At 40.3% G+C, this 19,284-nt stretch overlaps 2 protein-coding genes across 3 annotated transcripts in view; one reads left to right on the forward strand and one right to left on the reverse strand.

The window, feature by feature from the left end:
- The window catches only part of STX8 (syntaxin 8), a 255,589-nt gene extending 253,353 nt beyond the window's left edge, over positions 1-2,236 (reverse strand). The window contains exon 1 of the mRNA XM_045569474.1: positions 2,077-2,236. Coding sequence (XP_045425430.1) covers positions 2,077-2,093 — 17 coding nt within the window. The 5' untranslated portion in view covers positions 2,094-2,236. The remainder of the gene's footprint in view (positions 1-2,076) is intronic.
- Positions 2,237-2,909: 673 nt separating this feature from the next.
- The window catches only part of CFAP52 (cilia and flagella associated protein 52), a 40,351-nt gene continuing 23,976 nt past the window's right edge, over positions 2,910-19,284 (forward strand). For both annotated transcript variants that reach the window (XM_045569748.1, XM_045569749.1), the window contains exons 1-7: positions 2,910-3,012; positions 6,084-6,283; positions 7,031-7,167; positions 10,486-10,614; positions 12,676-12,775; positions 13,982-14,098; positions 19,073-19,173. In XM_045569748.1, coding sequence (XP_045425704.1) covers positions 2,943-3,012; positions 6,084-6,283; positions 7,031-7,167; positions 10,486-10,614; positions 12,676-12,775; positions 13,982-14,098; positions 19,073-19,173 — 854 coding nt within the window. In that variant the 5' untranslated portion in view covers positions 2,910-2,942. The remainder of the gene's footprint in view (positions 3,013-6,083; positions 6,284-7,030; positions 7,168-10,485; positions 10,615-12,675; positions 12,776-13,981; positions 14,099-19,072; positions 19,174-19,284) is intronic.

Genomic DNA, 19,284 nt, shown 5'->3' on the forward strand with positions numbered 1-19,284 from the left:
CAAGAATAGAATATTAATAATTACAGAAATTCAGTGGTGAGTAGAAAGGGGCCCATTAATCATTCTACTTTGTATATCTTTTACCTTCCATTATAAAGTTTTTAAAAAGTAAACTAACGAAAAAAAAAAAAAAGGCCATGCCACTAACAAAAAATGTCCAATTAGAATAGAAAACTACTGAGGTTTAACTGTAATTTTCCCGGAAATATTACATCATTAACAAATAAGTTGCCTGGCAGTAAAGCTAATTAACTTTGGCAAAGAACCAGTTCAGAGACAGTAATCACTTGCTACTTCTATTAAACAATGAGCTTACCACTTGCTTTGATAGGCCATTAAAATAGTAACTGCTATATTCCATTCCTAAACATTAGAACACCACCCTGGAGGGAGGCATCAGTGACTTATGGGTTTCAGTGGTACAAAGGCAAAGTTGTAGTCCAGTCTGTTTTTATAAGTTTTTCAAAATCCCATCCCATTCTCCTTTTTACCCTCTTAATCAGCAACCCACTTTGTAAGTAGCTAATGGGAGCACAGCGGAGTTCCCCAACTGTTTCACTTTCAACAATCTAATGAGAAAGACATTTAGTCAAATTAACTGAGAGTAACAGAAAAAAGTACAAATGCTTTGTGAACATCAACTGTGGAAGAGGCTTGGGGTCCAGTGATAGCTTCCACCAATCTAAATGGATAACCGGTCCTTATCTCTGAGCTTTATTTCCTACCTTTTGTGCAAATTGAGGGAGATAGGTTCCAGGAGGTAGAGGGCAATTTAGGAGTATGAGCATGTACCAAGGGCCTTAAAAATGTTCATACCCTTGAACCAAACAGTTCTACTTCTGGTAAGGGATCCCTAGGAAATAAGAGATGGAACAAAGGGACTGCTTTTGCAATTGTAAAAAAAAAAAAAAAAACCACAAATCTAATACAGAAGAGAAAAATAAAATTATGGTCATTCATATGGTACACTATTACAGCACATAAGAAAATTATGTTTACAAAGCATGTTCAATGACGTGGAGAAATGCTCCCTGTTTTGTAAATAAACACATATATATAATACAGATTAAAGAAATAAATCCATTGTAAAAAATCAGTAATGGCTATTTCCAAATGATAAAGTTAAAGATGTTATTTATTTTCTTCCCAGCAAATATTCAATATTCCCTACATTTTCTATCAGGAGATGTATACAACTCTTAAAATTAGGCAGAAAAAAAAAGTCAGCATTAAGTTAAGCAATTGGCTAAATAACTCAGATTTTAGGTAAATCTAACTTTGATCTTGAAGCCCATTCTTCTAACATCCAGGCTGTCTGCAACTTAAATAATTATAAACTATATTAGAAATACCAACATAAGACATTAATACTCCAACAAGAACTTTATAGAGCTATGTTTTAAGTTATTAAACAGAAAGGTCAAGTCTTACAGCATTATGTTGCTTGGGATAAGAACTCATCTTTCATCAATGACCCTTATCAGCTACTGTTTTACTAGAGAAGTTTCTGCCAAAGAGTCCTCATATTAACTCAGGAAAGAGTGAAATGGCTTATAAACAAGTGCATAATTTCCCTCTCAGATTCCTACAAGTGTTTTGAAGGGCCCACAAGATCTAGGTCTAGCACCAAATGGTTACTAACTGGCTGCTCACCATGGATTCTGAGCCTCAGTTTTTCCATCTGCGAAATAAGGGGGTTGACCGGATGGACTGACATTCCAGAAAAAGGTTATCTCTACTTCACTTTTACAGGAGTCCAGGGAAGCCTGCACCAGCAGCTCCACAACCAGGGTGGGCGGGAAATCCCCGCGGCGAGATGCAGCCCAGGAATATTCAGAGATTCCGCTCAAGTCCTCAGCTCCCCAGCAGTTCACCCGGTCTCCTTCCCGGGCCACCCGGGCAAGGACCAAGGGTGGCGGGATGGGGCTGAGTTCCCCTCAGCAGAGGAAGGGTCTCGCTACCCCTCCCCTCATCTCGAAAGGCCCCCATTGGCAATGCTAAGGGATCGCCCGCTCCCCGGAAGCCCAGCCTCCCCGAAGGTCCCTCCGTGCACGGCCACCCTCACCCGGGGCTCACCAGGGGTCCGGTGCCATCGTGCAGACTCCGCCCGCTACTCGGACACTTCCTGCTCGCAGCAGCTGACTACGGCGGCCCGCGTGGCTCACTCCCCGCAGTTAGGCGGTGCGCGACCCGAGCCTAGAGTTTGCCAAGTGAATAATTGGGGCCTAAGAACCATGACAGACGAAGGAAAATGCTCCTTTGGGGGACAGTAGATGCGAGCAATCTGCTCCATCTAGGAGACGCGAACTGCTGGGCGCAATTAAAATAAAATCGTTGTGGAATAAAATCTAACCATTTTCCCAGGAAGCTGAGAATGCTGCAAGACCTCCCTCTAGCAGTTACCTAAAATTTTATCCTGCTTCAAAAACACAACAAAAGGAAACGAACAAACTGGATTGCGGTCATAGTTGCACATTTATTAAAACTCACTTTAAGTGAATTTTATGATATGTACATTATCCTCAACAAAACTTTTTAAAAATCTTTAAGATTTTTTATCCTGCTTCAAACAGGGGCCCAAAGAAGTATCAATTATATATTGTTTTATAGCAGCCTTCCCACCAATCCTCCGTGCTTGATTACGTACATTTGAAATGCCATTCATTAAGTGCTTGATTATATAGTTACCAAAAAAGTCACAGACTCTTTGGAAGACGGGATGGAGGAACTATTAACAGTTCTGTGCATTTCGTGCCATCCCCTAGAGAAACAGCAAAATGAAATCCTCCCTTCCTTTGCAAAAGTGCAAACGAACTCGAGCTCCGTTCGCTGGGTTTCTGTGCAGGCGTGGATCTGGCGCGCATGCGCAGAGGCGTTACCATAGCGACCAGTAGACGCGGTCCCTGGCGCCGACGGGCGAGTGAGCGGAGTCTCTCGCAGAGATGGACAACCAAATTTCGCCCGAGGCCCCGGTGGCCGAGCTGGAGCTTGACGCCGTGATAGGCTTCAATGGTGAGGCCTCGAGCATTTCTGGGCTGGCTGGTTTAGGAACCCCGTGTAGTGCACACAGGGACAGTGAAACACCCGGTGGCACCTGAAAGGCAGTGTGGGACAATGGTAAGAGCCCTGGCTAAGGCCAAGCACTGGGAGACCAGCACAGCCTCTCCCGCCCCAGGGCCTTGGAGAGTCACTTCCTCACTCCGAGCCTCAGGCAGTGGGATGGTTTTTACCAGCTCAGACAAGCGTCAGCACCTAAAAGGGACCAAATGCCTCCTCCCGGACAGGATAGCTGAGTAAATGTGCTTGTGGCCTTCTCCCGCCAGGTCAGCCCTCCCTGGCTGCCTTGGCCCCTCCGTACCCATCAGTGCTGTCTGCGTTGGCCCCTGGGACCAACTATTAATAATAAATCTTCTGAAATCCCAGCTGATGTAGTAATGAGAAAGGGTTAGGAAGGGAACGTGTGTTTAAACAACCGCTTTAGAGGATGATCTCGGTCCTCTAAGCTGAGGGAAAGATTCTAAATGATGAGGGTTTCGGACCAGGACCGGAGGGGAAGGGGACGCCAGGGGGAGCTAAGGGGAGAGATGTTTTGATCAGAGGAGGGGCCAGGTCGCTCTGCTCAAATCTTATTTGTGAGTGCCTATTGTTTTGAACATTAAGGGTTGGGGAAATGCTGGAATTTGTTTATTTTGTGGTTTTGCTTTGTTTTGTTTTGTTTTGTTTTTTTGAGGGATAAGAAAAAGCAATGAATTAAATTAGAAAAAGCAAACTTTTTAAAAAGTATGATGCAATGCCTGAAAGCTTTAAAGTTGTAGTAATGTAGATGTAAAACAATCACTGACTAAAGTTTTAAGCACATTCACTCTAGTACTCAGTTCTTGACTCTTCCTTTTATTAATACTTTAACAGTCCTTGATAAAATGTGGGCACTTTACATCTGAGATATCAGCTATCGTTAGATCTGGTTACAAGATCATTGGCAAAGGAATCGAGTGGCCTGCCATGAGTTGCAAAGGGTCACTCACTGTTGAGCCAGTGTAGAGCTGCACACATAGAGCTCTGCAACTGAATTCATGCTGTTTTGAAGAGTTCTAAGAGCAAAAAAAACAGTAACTTACATCCTGATGTCTTCCATGGCAATTACTAATTCTTTGCCTTTTAAAATGGCCCAAATTGATCAAATTGTTTTTACCTTGTTGGCTTTGTAATAATTTATATTCTTTCATATAGTCAAATACACATTTATTTAGAACCACTATATGCCAAATAGCATGCTATGGGCTGAGAATACCGGGATAAATCCATAATCGTGCTTAAGAAGAGTTAGAAAACTGAAAAAATATAGTGAAACCAAAAGAAAAATCAGCCATCATTACATTAACATTCAAGTTTATGTTGTAAAATAAATATGAAGATTAACTGAAAAAAAATTCTGACAAAAGATGAGTAATAAGGGGGGATCTATGTCTGTTTCATATTAAAACATATTGCAAGGGTTTATAATTGTCGAGGTGGTTCTTGGCAAATATTTGGAGCATGGTTTCTGCCTGAACAAAGACATCTCACTGTGAAAGGTCCCAGGCTCTTCAGCGTGCCTAAGGGTCACTTAGAGCTGAAACCCAAATTTTAGAAAAAGTTTTTCTCAATTATATTGAAATATACTTGACAAATAAAAATTATATAGACTTAAGGTATATAATATAATGTTTTGATATATGTATACATTGTGAAATGGTTCCCACAATCAAGCTAATGCACGTATTTGCCTCACATAATTACATTTCTTGTGTGTGATGAGAACACTTAAGATCAACTCGCTTAGCAAACTTCAAGTATGCAATGCAGTATTATTATATAACTGTAGTCACCATGCTGCCCATTAGGTCTCCATAACTCACTCATCCTGCATAACTGAACCCCTGTGCCCTTTGACCAACACCTCCCCGTTTCCCCCACCCACCAGCCCCTAGCAACCACCATCTACTCTCTGCTTTTATAAGTTTGGCTTTTTTAGTTTCCACATACAAGTGAGAAAATGCAGTATCTGTCCTTCTGTGTCTGGCTTATTTCACTTGGCATAATGTCCTCCAGGTTCATGAAAAAATGGGCAAAGGACCTGAATAGATGTTTCTCAAAAGAAGACATACAAACGGCCAACAGGTATATAAAAAGTTGCTCAACACCACTAATCATCATCAAAACTCCGATGAAGTATCACCCCACACCTGTTTAGAATGGCCATTATCAAAAACACAAAAAATAACAAGTGTTGGTGAGGACATGGAGAAAGGAGAACCTTGGTGCACTATCGGTGGGAATGTAAATTGGTACAGCCATTATGGAAAACAGCATGGAGGTTCCTCAAAAAATTAAAAATAGAACTACCATATGATCCGGCCATCCAACCTGGCGTATACATTCAGAAGAAATGAAATCAGTCTCTTGAAGTGATATTTGCACCTCCATGTTAATTGCAACATTATTCACAACAGCCAAGATATGGAAACAATCTAAGCGTCCATCAACAGATGAATGGATGAAGAAAATGTGTTATATAAATACAAGGTAATATTATTCAGCGTTAAAAGGGAATTATGTCATTTGCAACAATGTGGATGAACCTGGAGGACATAATGCTATGCTAAGTAAAATAAGCCAAATTTTTATCTTTACCAAATGTTTGCCTGAGGTGGTGGATTCACATTCTCCCTATGCCTGTGCACGCACCCTGTGCTCAGGCTACAAGAATTGGCCCCAGGACCTTGTTGTCTAAACTGAGCTTCCTGGACCAGCACCAGCATCACTTGGGCTCTTGTTAGAAATGCAGAATCTCAGCCCCACCCCAGACCTGATCTCAGAATCTGCTTTTTAACAGGATTCCTCAGGTTCTTAACGCACATTCAAGTTCAAGAAGCCATGTACTAGACCAATCTTCTTGTAAGTGGAATAAAATTGCCTATTACCCCCAACCTATATTAATTGAACTAAGACTTATTTCAAAAGAGTTGTGTTTTGTACTCAAATAAAAAATTACTAGCCATTTCTGCACCTGATCATTATTACTTTTAATCTCTCTCTTCTAGGACATGTGCCCACTGGTCTCAAATGCCATCCTGACCAGGAGCATCTGATTTATCCTCTGGGTTGCACAATCCTCATTCAGGCAATAAATACCAATGAGCAGAATTTCCTACACGGTCATGGGAACAATGTCTCCTGTCTGACCATCTCTGAGAGCGGAGATTACATTGCCTCTGGACAAGTCACATTCATGGGGTTCAAGGTGAACAAAGTGAAAATAACTCATTGTGAATAGATTTAGGGGTGCCTCCCTAGAAGAACTGTCTTACTGTAGGTTGTTAGCTCTGTGCTGCCTTGTGCTTTAGCCTTCTTTCTTTTCCCCCTTGAGTTCTCTTTTAATTTGTTTCATTCTATCAGGCCAAGAGTGAAGGAATTGGATGTTTTTATAGTAGAGTTTGCAACTCCTGACAGATACTACTCACAAACAAAAGTCCCTGCTTAAACCTGTTTCCATTTTGTTGCTGTCATGTTTGTAAAACATGATCTAATTTCTAGAAAAGTGACATTAGGCTGGGCGCATTGGCTCAGGCCCATAATCCCAGCACTCCAGGAGGCCAAGACAAGAGTATTTTGCTTGAGGCCAAGAGTTGGAGACCAGCCTGGGCAACATAGTGGCCCATAGACCACCCCCCCACCCTCCCCCATATCTACAAGAAAATTTAAAAATTAGCCAGTCATGGTGGTGCACTCCTGTAGTCCCAAGCTACTCAGGAGGCTGAGGGGAGAGAATCATTTGAGCCCAGGAGTTTGAGGCTACAGTGAGCCATGATCATGCGACCACACTCCAGCCTGGGCAACAGAGTGAGACTCTGTCTTGGTGTCTCAAAAAAAAAATAAAAAAGAAAATTGACAAATGATATTACTGATTATTTTTCACCAAAAAGGGTAGCTATCTCCTCAGATTCTTTTAAAGCCTGTCTATGATCTAACATTGTATCCTTGCCTCCAGGCAGATATCATTTTGTGGGATTATAAGAAAAGGGAGCTGATTGCTCGACTGTCACTTCACAAGGGCAAAATTGAAGCTCTGGCCTTTTCACCAAATGATTTGTACTTGGTATCGCTGGGAGGCCCAGATGATGGAAGGTAATGAACTAAACGTATTTACTTATTTCCTGCCAAGTGTATTTCCAGAAAGTATCCTGTCCCCTGTAATGTTCTCTATTGGCCCATCTGTATTTGAGTGTTCATGTGTTTGAGGTAATGGATATCCCAATTACCTTGATTTGATCATTATGCATTGTATATAGATATCAAAATATCACATGTACTCTAAAATATGTAGAACTATGATATATCAGTAAAAAAGCTTCCCAGGTGATTCTAATGTCCAACTAAATCCAAGATCCATTCCTGTGAAAGAAAGACATCATCATCATTGTCATCATCAGCTAAATTTTTTTAAGCACTTCTATGTGGCAGGCATGTGCTGAACCTTTTAATTGCATTATCTAGTTTAAGCCCCACAACAGCTCCATGAGATGGAAGCCCTGGATGCCAGGTGACAGATAAGGAGCTAAAGTCACCAGCAGGCAAACGGTGGAGCTGGGAGACAAGTCCTGGCAGTGCGACTCCAGATGTGGCATTTTTAACTTGCCCCTCCAAGACATGATCTTTGCCCTTGAGTTAACTCACAGTCAAGTTTGGTAGGCATAGAACACAGACAAATGAAATTGAAAACAAAATGTATATTTAAAAGCATTATATTAGGAATAACAACCAATACAGGACATATTCCTGTGTAAATGTTAAAGGAACATAATCTGAGGAAGAAAAATAATAACACCTGAGTTTGTGTAAGATTTAATACTTCATACATTTACATATATTTTCTTGAGTTTCACAGGTTTATTACAAAGGAAATTTATACTTACATATAGTTATATATTGACAGTTCTTCTCTTACAACATAGAAAGTCTACACATTTTCATGAGATTTCCTCCTTTACTACATTCATAAGTATTCACACCTTTCCTGGAGTGTCACCACATAACTGTTTTTGATAAGAAACATATAAAGAAATCTCCTATTAACATTCTTAGCTCAACTGAAAGCAGTTTTCTCAACCTTGGGTGCACATTAGAATCACCTGGTGAGACTTTAAAAACACTGGTGCTTGAGTCCCAGCCCCAGAGACTCTTGGAGCTTGGCCATTAGGCCAGCCCCATCCCACCCCCACCAGAGTAGGCCTTGGAGGAGAAAAATGGTCCCTTAACCAAGGCAAATCTGGCAAAACTGTTAATTTCCTCTGTATTTTTACGCGTGATTTTAGGCTACCTAAAATTTTCTTGCAAAAATGTGGGGAATATTGAGAAGCCAAAAGGAAAACAAACTTTGCTATACTAGGAAAATGCAATGTTCCCATTCCTGAATTAGTCCCTGTGCTGAGGAGGGGTTGTGCTCATTGGTTTTGGATAGTCAGGGGTCAACTCTGAACGTGTAGGAGGGGTCCATCCCACCCAAACCACCTAGCTTCTACACAGAGGGGGAGAAACAGGAGAGAAGCTGCAAACTACAGTGGACATTCTATAGACTTCTATATTTTGTAAGCTATTTATGAAACTTGTTTGTATTTGATGTCATTATGCTAGCTATGTTGTAATGCAACCTGATTTTTGACTAACTTTACACTAATAACATCTCCCATATAAGTACTCATAAGAATATATCTCATTCTTTGCAATGACTACATGGTATTCCATTGTACAGATGTGCTGGAATCTATTTGGCCAACAATCTCTATGTCGGTGCCCTCTGTTTACTTTTAAAATTTAAATTTGCTTTTGAAAAATTAAAGCTATACCTGGCCATGGTTTATAAAGAAACTGTGTTTTCCTATTATGCAAAACTATTAAGTTTCCCAATGCCACCTCTCACCACAGAGAGTCCCACTCTCCAGAGGCACTTGAATTTTTTATGCAGCTTTATTGAAATTTATTTCACAATCCACAAACCTCCCATTTAAGCTGTACAGTGAGTGGTTTTTAGTGTATTCGCAGAGTTTGTAACCACTACCACAATGAATTTTAGAACATTTTTAACACCCTTACCCATCAGCAGTCACTCCCCATCCCTCCTTCTCCCACTCCCAGGCAACCACTAATCTACTTTCTATCTCTATAGATTTGCCTATTCTAGGCATTTCACATAAATGGAATCATACAATATGTGGCCTTTTGTGACTGGCCTCTTCCACTTAACATAATGTTCTCAAAGTTCATCCATGTGTGGCATGTACCAGTACTTCATTTTTTATTGTCAAATAATATGCCATTGTATGTATATCCCACGTTTTCTTTAACCATGAGTCAGTTGATGGACTTTTGGGTCTTTCTATTTTTAAGCTATTATTAACAACGGTGTTATGAACATTTCATGTATGAGTTTGTGTGGACATATGTTTCCATTTCTCTTGGGTATGAGGCACTTGGTTTTAACAGTGGTTGGTTTTTGGTTCATCATCTAGTTATCATTTCAATTTTTTGAGTGGTTTATTTCTCAATTTTTCCACTTTAGATGGTATCTATCAGTTTCTTACTATGAAAAAAGAATTTATGGCTCCTGTTTTCCCATTCATAGTGATCTTGGTTACACTTAGATTTTAGACCACCTGTCATAATACATTCTATATGTAAAAAGTTAGGAAATAAAGATAGGCATGTTTTTACATTAACTAGGTTTGTAACATTTTCATTCTTTTTCTTGAAATGTTTGGATTCAAACATTTAACATAATACCCTCTCCCCAGCATTTTTGAATAGTCCTAACTGCTATTCAATTCAGGACTAAGTTGTATGATTACACCCAGAAAGAAGGGAATGTAACCTCAAAGGAGTGCTTCTAAAGAGTAGTCTCCAGACCTGCAGCACCCACATCACATGGGACTTTTAAGAAAAGCAGATCCTCAGATCCCACGTACTGAATCAGAAACTCTAGCAGTGGGGTGTAGCAATCTCTGTTTTAGCAATTCTGATTCTGATTCAGATGTGTGTTCAAGTTTGAGACAACTTAGGTTGTCCTCTTTATTGCATTCCTTTTTTGAAAAACTGGAACACTTCCCCAAGGAAAATTTTTACATCAGATAAATGGGTGGTAGACTTTAAACCTTTCCATGTCTGAAAATGTCTTTATTTTAGCATCAGACCTGATTGATGAGCTTACTGGTTTCTAGCCTCATAATCATTTTCCTTCAAAACTTTTTAAGTGTCACTCATTTGTCTTCCAATATCTAGCGTGACTGAATAGATGTCTGGAGGGGGTCAGTGTAATTTTGTTGTTCATTTGTAAGTAACCTGTTTTTGTTTTTGTTTTTTTCCAGAACCACTAAAATATTTGTTTTCTTATTTTGAAAGTCTGCTTTTCCCTGATTTTTTTTTTTTTTTTTACCCTTCTTGTTTCGGCAGTGTGGTGGTGTGGAGCATAGCTAAGAGAGACGCCATCTGTGGCAGTCCTGCGGCCGGCCTCAATGTTGGGAATGCCACCACGGTGGTCTTCTCGAGGTGCCGAGATGAGATGTTTGTGACTGCTGGCAAGTACGTGTCTGCCCTCAGAGTTCTCAGAACTCATAAATCACTGTATTTTCTTGTACAGAAAACAAGGTCATTCTGATCAGAGGGAACATGTCTTTAATCCTGGATGGATATCTTATATCATAATTTTCATGATTTTGTAGTAATTAAAAGTTCTTTTAGCTGAAAGTAATATTTTAAATATGGTTTTTGGAAAATTATGTGATAACCACTGAAAAGATTCTGCTTACCTGCTAAACTCATCTCTGAGTTTTTATTTGTTACTGGAAACACATTATCTCCAATCAGTGCTCACAAAATAATTTACACAGGGCACAGATTCACTTACTGGTTGATGTTTCTCACCACCTGATCTTGATTCAGGCCTCATGAAATGGTAGTTTGCAAATTAACTGTGCCAGGAAGTTTCAAATGCTTAGACTATTAGCCATAGAAGATAATTTCCGGTAAGTCACCAGCTAATGGCGACCTGGCTGACTGTCTGAACAGAGGCCAACACCTGTCTAAGAGAATAAATTAATTTACAGATTCACTAGTCAGAGCCCTGTTTGGAGTTTGAAGGAAAGGTTAAACATGTATAACTGCATCCCTTTTTACCTTGTACACCAGTTCAAAGGTGAGAAATCTGAAAATGCAGGGTTGAAGTATATGTTGGGTGAAATTGTTTTTTTCAACCCATCTGTGGCCACCCATCTGTGAAAAGTACACATTGCTGGCTACTTTTCCAGCCAGAGGAGAGAATCTGTGCTGCTCTACATTTATGTTGTTTCCTGTCCCCACCTCGTGACATGCAGCGTGCATTTGTTCCCTGGCTAATTATGAGGAAGGATTCATTCAGAGGCCAGGAACTAACTGGCCAACCTGAAAGCCAGCCCCTACCAAGCAATATATATATATTTTTTTTTTTGAGACAGAGTCTCACTCTGTTGCCCAAGCTAGAGTGCCGTGGCGTCAGCCTAGCTCACAGCAACCTCAAACTCCTGGGCTTAAGCAATCCTTCTACCTCAGCCTCCCGAGTAGCTGGGACTACAGGCAGGCACCACCATGCCTCGCTAATTTTTTCTATATATTTTTAGTTGTCCAGATAATTTCTTTTTATTTTTTAGTAGAGATGGGGTCTCGCTCTTGCTCAGGCTGGTCTTGAACTCCTGATCTTGAATAATCCTCCCACCTCAGCCTCGCAGAGTGCTAGGATTACAGGCGTGAGCCACGCCCAGCCTCCCTACCAAGCAATCTTATTAGATAATGCTAAAGCAACTGGCTATGTCCTACTCTATCTGCTGAGGCTACCAGTGCCTGTGAAGCTCTTCAGCCCCTTTCAGGATTAGAGTGGTTTGACTGAGCCTTTGTTTTACGGAGCTCTCTCTGCTCCCCAGCAGCTGCTTAAGCTGCAGGCACTGGTCCATTCTAATGGCCATGGATAACATTTCTCCAAGAGGGAGTCAAAAGTTGAATTTTACACCAAAAAAATTTTAGGACAATCTATATTCTAAATCTGCTTCAATTTCATGCGACACTGATAACTGAGAAAGTTCACCATCTTAAGTAAGATTTCTGATATGGCACTTATAAATGCTGGGTTCTCCATCATGGTCCCAGTTTCGTGTAGTCCATTATTTTACCCCCATGAGATGTCCTGCAAATTCCAGTATTTCAGCATCCAGATGACATTACCAGGAAAGCCATGGAAAAGCTCCTTTTTTTTCTTAATTTGGAAAGTACATTCAAAATATTTATTGAGCACTTACTACATGTATAACTCTTAGGAGCTAAAGAAAAAACAGAGGAAAACTGAACTTGATATACTTTTAAGTTAATGTTTTCTGCCTTAAGGTATTAGCTAAAGCCTTTGACTGTGATGCTGACCTTGATATTTTTAGACAATTATGAATTCAGATTAATTTCATATACAATGATTAAATACCAACCATATGTCAAGTCCTGTGTTAGGTACTAACTTTGTTTAACTTTTAGTTGCTTGGTCTCATTTCTCCTTCCCAAAGTGCTGGGATTATAGGCATGAGCCACCGTGCCTGGCCCTGACTGTGATTTTTTTTTTAACAGTGGGACAATTCGAGTATGGGAACTGGATCTTCCAAACAGAAAAATCTGGCCAACAGAGTGCCAAACAGGACAGACAAAAAGAATAGTCATGAGTATTGGAGTAAGTATTACTTCAAGTATTATTTTAAGTAACTATTAATATGTGCTCCTGTTAACAATACTGACCAAGGGGTGTGTGTGTGTGTGTGTGTGTGTACATTGAGCTGGAGATAGGAAGGGGAGGCATGGACATATGGCAGGTAGACTGATGAAGCACAGGTGAGAGAGTCTCACCTCTGGAGCTCCCTTAGGAGTTGTCGGCAGGGATGGGGAACCTGAGGCCTCAAGGCCACATTTGGCCCTCTGGATTCCCGAGTGTGGCCCCTCGACCGAATCCAAACTTAACAGAACAAATCCCAGGGCCACAAGTTCCCCACCCCTGCGCAGCTAGATACAGCAGGTAGGTCTTGTTTTGCTAGGATCTAAACTGTCATCAGATACCCAAAGCCTGCCTCACCTGGAGGAAAGCAGTGTAGCCAGGTGGCACTCAGAGCCCACAGCACATCTTTATGCCACTGAGTTTATTTCTGCCACTGGAAATAAAGTTTCTGACAATGAAACTCATTGTTGACATGCAATCTCTTCCATAAAGAGAAATTATTAATATATTTTAAGTGTGGATTCATACATGCAGGTTGAATATCCCTTATCCAAAATGCTTGTTTCATATTTTTGACTTTTTCAGATTTTGGAATATTTGCATTATACTTACCAGTTCAGCATCCCTAATAAAAAAATCTGAAATCCAAAATGCTCCAACGAGCATTTTCTTTGAGTGTCCAATTGGCGCTCAAAAAGTTTCAGATTTCAGAGCGTATCGATTTTGAATTTTCAGATTAGGGATACTCAACCTATATAACTTCATTCTCCATTGACTTATTCCTCTCATTTAATGCATAGTCATTTTATGAATATAGACTTTGGAAAATATCAGATAAAGGACACACATATCCTCTTTGGAGGAGTACACCTTCATCCTGGGACCCCTTTGGATGTGTCAGGAGTTAGAACTGGCAAAGTATCTGTGTTAACATCAGACCCAAATAGACTTCAAGTGAAATGAACAGGCTAATTTCCTCCACTTCTCTGTGTGGCCTCTCATAACCGTACTGACCCATCTTGGAGTCTGGGGAAATAGAAGTAGCCACAAACATCTTTGTAAGTCTTCATGAGGTTTCAGAGAAAGCTCATCCCATTCCTGATCAGGGGCTCATGAACGTCACTGAGGAAACACAGACCCTCAGGTTTCTTTTTCCCTCTTCCCCAGATGGCTGACGACGACAGTTTTTTCTACCTTGGCACCACAACTGGAGATATTCTAAAAATGAACCCGAGGACTAAACTGCTCGCAGACACTGGGCCTGTGAAGGACAAATTCAGTTTGGTGAGTAGAGACCGTCGCTGTCTGTGCCTCCTACCATGTTCCTCCCGCCGCTGGCAGCGCAGACTCTAATTAAGAAAGAATCTGTGGGAAAATGAAAAAGTCACTGATGGACCCCAGGATGCACCTAAATTTGTAAGGTGCATTGGCGAGTTCTCTAAGCTCTCAGCTCTGGTTTTCATTCAGGGCAAAGACAATTCTAGGTGTCCCAAATTAGGGAATCAGACCCACACTTTACTTCATCTCTTCAAAGCATAGGGCCTGTTGCTTTGTCATTTGGAACCACATGGATCCCAGCCCAGTCACCATAGGTAAGAGAAGTATGTTCTTTGATCTATAAGACTGTATATATATAATTTTTTTCTACTCTAACAACTCGATCTTAGAGTTTAGCCTCTGCTGGCATGATAAGTCATGAACACGACCTAGGAATAGTTGGTTGTTTATATTTACAAAATTCCTAACAATTCTGGTTAATAGATCAGTGAGAAGTTTGGTATTTAAATCAAAATAAAAAACCTACACTCAAGGGATAATTTTATATAATAAGTGCTGCTATTTCCAGCACCCCAGAAAGTTACCAGGGTCGATGCTACTAAACTTTGAATTTGAAAGCTTCTGCTGGGTTCTGCACCTGCCTATCTCATTTCTGATAACAGAACAGATGGCTCTAACTAAGCATAGATACTTTTCCACTTAGCAGATATTCTGAAGAAACTTTGAAACATTGCACCGTGTTCCTGGGAAAATGTCAGAGTTTTCTTAATCATGTAATTATTTAATATTCAAACTTCTAAGGAGATCTATAGAAAGAGGGGAAGCTATAACATAGGTAGAGAAGAGTTTAGAAATAATTCTACAGGAGATTGAGGTGTAACTTTTGAAGGGTAGTTTTTCAAATTATTGTTAAGAGAGGAATTCCAATATATTAAACAGATAAAAACAAAGTGGATCAGGTGAAAGGTGAGCAAGGCTTAGAGCCCTGCCAGTTCCAACTCCTGAGATGCCACAGAAGGGCTCCGGAGGACACTACTGGAAAATTGCTGCTCTGGGTGCTTCGTACCTTCTCAGCACTTGGGAACTAAGTGCCTCTCCAGCAAAGATGCTGGCTGTCTTTGTGTGCCACACACCTTTGACACTTAAGACTCCTATGGATGCTTCAGTTCCTAACCATTCAGGTCTGGTGATAAATTCCATAAGGTGATGGTTCCAAGACACCTTTTACATGGATGGGAAGCAAACAATATTTGCAGGATGAAGGGATAGGAGGTGCTACTGAAGATATCTGGTTTGACTATCAAGGGATCTTGAGCAGTTACCCTTTTTGAAAATCTACTTAAGTATTTGGGTATGGTTAGAAAGGTAAAGAATTAGAATGGTTTAAAATGGGCCTATCAGGCAAACAGCACTAAAATGAAGATGATGACGATGATGATGATGATAATAATCACCGATTACGTTTTGTGCAAGATCTGTATGAAGAAAACTATAAAACTCTGATGAAAGAAATCAAAGAAAAACTAAATAAGTGGAAAGATATTTCGTGGTCATAAATAGGAAGACTCAACGTCAAGACGTCAGTTCTTCCCAATTTAATCTATAGATTTAATGAATCCCAATCAAAACCCCAACAAGTTATGTTGTAGAGATTGACAACCTGATTCTAAAGTTTTTTTTTTTTTTTTTTTTTTTTTTTTGAGACAGAGTCTCACTTTGTTGCCCGGGCTAGAGTGAGTGCCGTGGCATCAGCCTAGCTCACAGCAACCTCAGACTCCTGGGCTTAAGCGATCCTACTGCCTCAGCCTCCCGAGTAGCTGGGACTACAGGCATGAGCCACCATGCCCGGCTAATTTTTTTGTATATATATTTTTAGTTGGCCAGATAATTTCTTTCTATTTTTTTTGGTAGAGACGGGGTCTCACTCTTGCTCAGGCTGGTCTCGAACTCCTGACCTCGAGCGATCCACCCGCCTCGGCCTCCCAGAGCTAGGATTACAGGCGTGAGCCACCGCGCCCGGCCCTGATTCTAAAGTTTGTAAGGAGACGGGAAAGACTCAGAATAGGCAGTACAATATTGAAGACAAACAAAGTTGGAGAAGTGACACTCCCTGACTTCAAGAATTACCATAAAGCTACAGTAATCAGAACAGTGTGGTATTGGTGAAAGAATAAACAAACAGATCAGTGGAACAGAATAGAGAGCCAAGAAGTAGACCCACATAAATACAGTTAAACTGATCTTCGATAAAGGAGCAAAGGCAATCCAATGGAAAATAATCTTCTTCATAAATGATGCTGAAACAATTGGGCATTCATATACAAAAAAATTGAATCTGGACACAGATCTTATACTGTCACAAAAATTAACTCAAAACAGATCACAGACCTACATGTAAAATGCAAACTATAAAACTCCTGGAAGATAACATAGGAGAAAATCTAGATGACCTAAGGTTTGGTAATGAGTTTTTAGATACAATCCCAATGGTGTGATCCATGATAGAAAGAATTGATAAGCTGGGCTTCATTAAAATGAAAAATTTCTGCTCTGCAAAAGACACTTTCAAGAGAATGAAAAGTAAAGAAACAGAGTGGGAGAAAATATTTGCAAAAGATATATCTGAGTAAGGACTGCTACCCAAAATGTACAAAGAACTCTTAAAACTCAACAGGAAGAAAACAAAAAACATGATTAAAAAATGGGCCCAAAACCTTAACTGGCACCTCACCAGAGAAGATATAGAGATGGCAAATAAGCATAAGAAAAAATGCTCCATATCATATATGTCATCAGGGAAATGCAAATTAAAACAACAATGAGATACTACTATATACCTTTTAGAATTGCCAAAACCCAGAGCACTGACAACGTCAAATGCTGACAGATGTGGAACAACGGGACTATTATTCATTGCTGATGGGAATGCATAATAGCATAGCCACTTTGGAAGATATTAATAGTTCGGTGGTTTCTTATAAAATTAAATATATCCTTACCATACAATCCAGCAATTGTGCTCCTTGGTATGTACACAAAGGAGTTGAATACTTAAATCCACACAAAAGCCTGCACACAGATGTTTATGTAAACTTTATTCATAATTACCAAAACTTGGAAGCAACCAAGATGTCCTTCAGTCAGTGAATAGATAAATAAACTGCGGTACACCCAGACAATGGAATATTATTTAGTGCTAAAAAGAAATGAGCTATCAAGTCACGGAAAGGAAGGAAACTTAAATGCACAGTACTAGGTGGAAGAAGCCCATCTGAAAAGGCCGCCTAGTGTATGATTCCAACCATATGACGTTGGAAAAGGCAAAATCACGGGGGCAATGAAAAGATCAGTGCTTGCCATGGGTTAGCAGGGAGGGAGGGATGAATAGGTGGAGCACAGAGGATTTTTAGGGGAGGAAAACTACTCTGTATGATTCCAGAATGGTAAGCGTATTAATATGTCATTAATTTGTCCAAAGCCATAAAATGTACAACACCAAGAGGGAACCCTAATATACACTCTGCACTTTGGGTGATAATGATGTGTCAACGTAGGCTTATCAGTTGTAATAAATCTACTTCTCTTGGTGGGGGAGATTGATAATGGAAGGGGCTCTGCATGTGTGGTGGAAGGAGTGTTTTGAGAAATCTCTGTACCATCTGTTTAATTTTGTATAAATCTAAAATTTCTCTAAAAACTAGTCTGTTAAAAAATAGAAAACAAAACAAACAAAAAAACAGTACATGCTCAATGAATGCTGACATGTCAACATGGTGCAAAGCACTTTCCTTACGTTATTTCATTCGATCCTTACAACAATCCGGTGAGATAGGTTCCATTTTCATCCCTGCTTTACAGATGAGGAAACTGAGGCACATACCATTGCTCATCTCCTGGCTAGTTAACAGTAGAGCTGAGACTTCAACCCAGGCAGACTGGCTGCAGAACCTGTGCACTTGGACAATATTGTCTATAGTTTTTTTAAAGTTTATTTAGAAATCTCACATACATAATTTAGAGGTTCTGTTGAACTCTTGATCCTTTGCTTCCCCAAGTCCCCAAACAGATGTTAAGAATATTCACTCCAGTGTTGTCTTGTCCCGGGCCAAGCATGCCTCCTGTTGTCTTGCTGCGGTGCTTTTGGAATTGGGGTGAGGTGTGGGGAGCATGTCATTTTGGTCCGCGCCTTCGTATCCTTGAGCCTTCATTTTTTTCTCAACTGTGAAATGTCTTTTGAGCCAGAAAAGGCTAAATTCAGTTTAAAGTAACTCGAAAGGATAAAATATTTGTTTTATAATATTCAAACTTCAGTAAGACAAACCTATAAAGACATTAGCTATATTATTACTGAATGTTTTAAAATCAAATATTGGTCATGCACATTTTAAAATTAGAACACCAGAGCGGGCACTATAAAATGGCCATCATACATCCCCAAACTCTAAAGGCTGCTCTGAATTTCAAATATGTTTCCTACTACTGGTAGGATTCTGTACTAGGTGCTTTAGTCCAGAAAATATAGTCACCAAACAATAAGGAGTCTTCTGCTTTCTTTGGATGTTAAATACAGTTTCTTCGCATTTATAAGAATTAAGTTCTGGTGAAAACAGTGGCAACTGAGGGGCTAACATTGCCAAGGCTGTGCTTATGCCTTCTGCTCTGACTGCATTTGAATGGATATAAAAGTGTTAATTTTTAATATATTAAAAATGCACAGATGCTTTTAGGGAGGAAGAATGGTGAATCATTTTTGCTTCTTGGAGGACCAGAAGGGCTACTTCCTGGCATGCAAGTTCATTGTTGGCATTGAATCCTCTTGGCTAGCCTGGGGTGCATCACGGGCAATGCCCGCATGAACTCCAGCCACGCAGCGTGTGCAGCATTGGTGTGGCCACGGCCATGCTCCCTATGTCAGGTCTTGCGTTGAGTCCTAATGATGAGAACATTTGGCCTTTGTCTTAACACTGTTTCTCCCCCTAGGGAGTGTCGGCTATCAGGTGCCTGAAGATGGGGGGTTTGTTGGTGGGCTCTGGAGCCGGATTGCTGGTCTTCTGTAAAAGCCCCAGCTACAAACCCATCAAGTAAGTTCTGGGTCTTACAGAGTTGGGTTGGGTAGAGACCCACTAGAAGGAGTTTTGCTTAAAGCCAGCAACTCAATGATACTGGCAAAGTGACATCTGGTTAAAGATTTT

The sequence above is a fragment of the Lemur catta genome, chromosome 15 (genome assembly GCF_020740605.2).
Source record: "Lemur catta isolate mLemCat1 chromosome 15, mLemCat1.pri, whole genome shotgun sequence".
Taxonomy (NCBI): Eukaryota; Metazoa; Chordata; class Mammalia; order Primates; family Lemuridae; genus Lemur; species Lemur catta.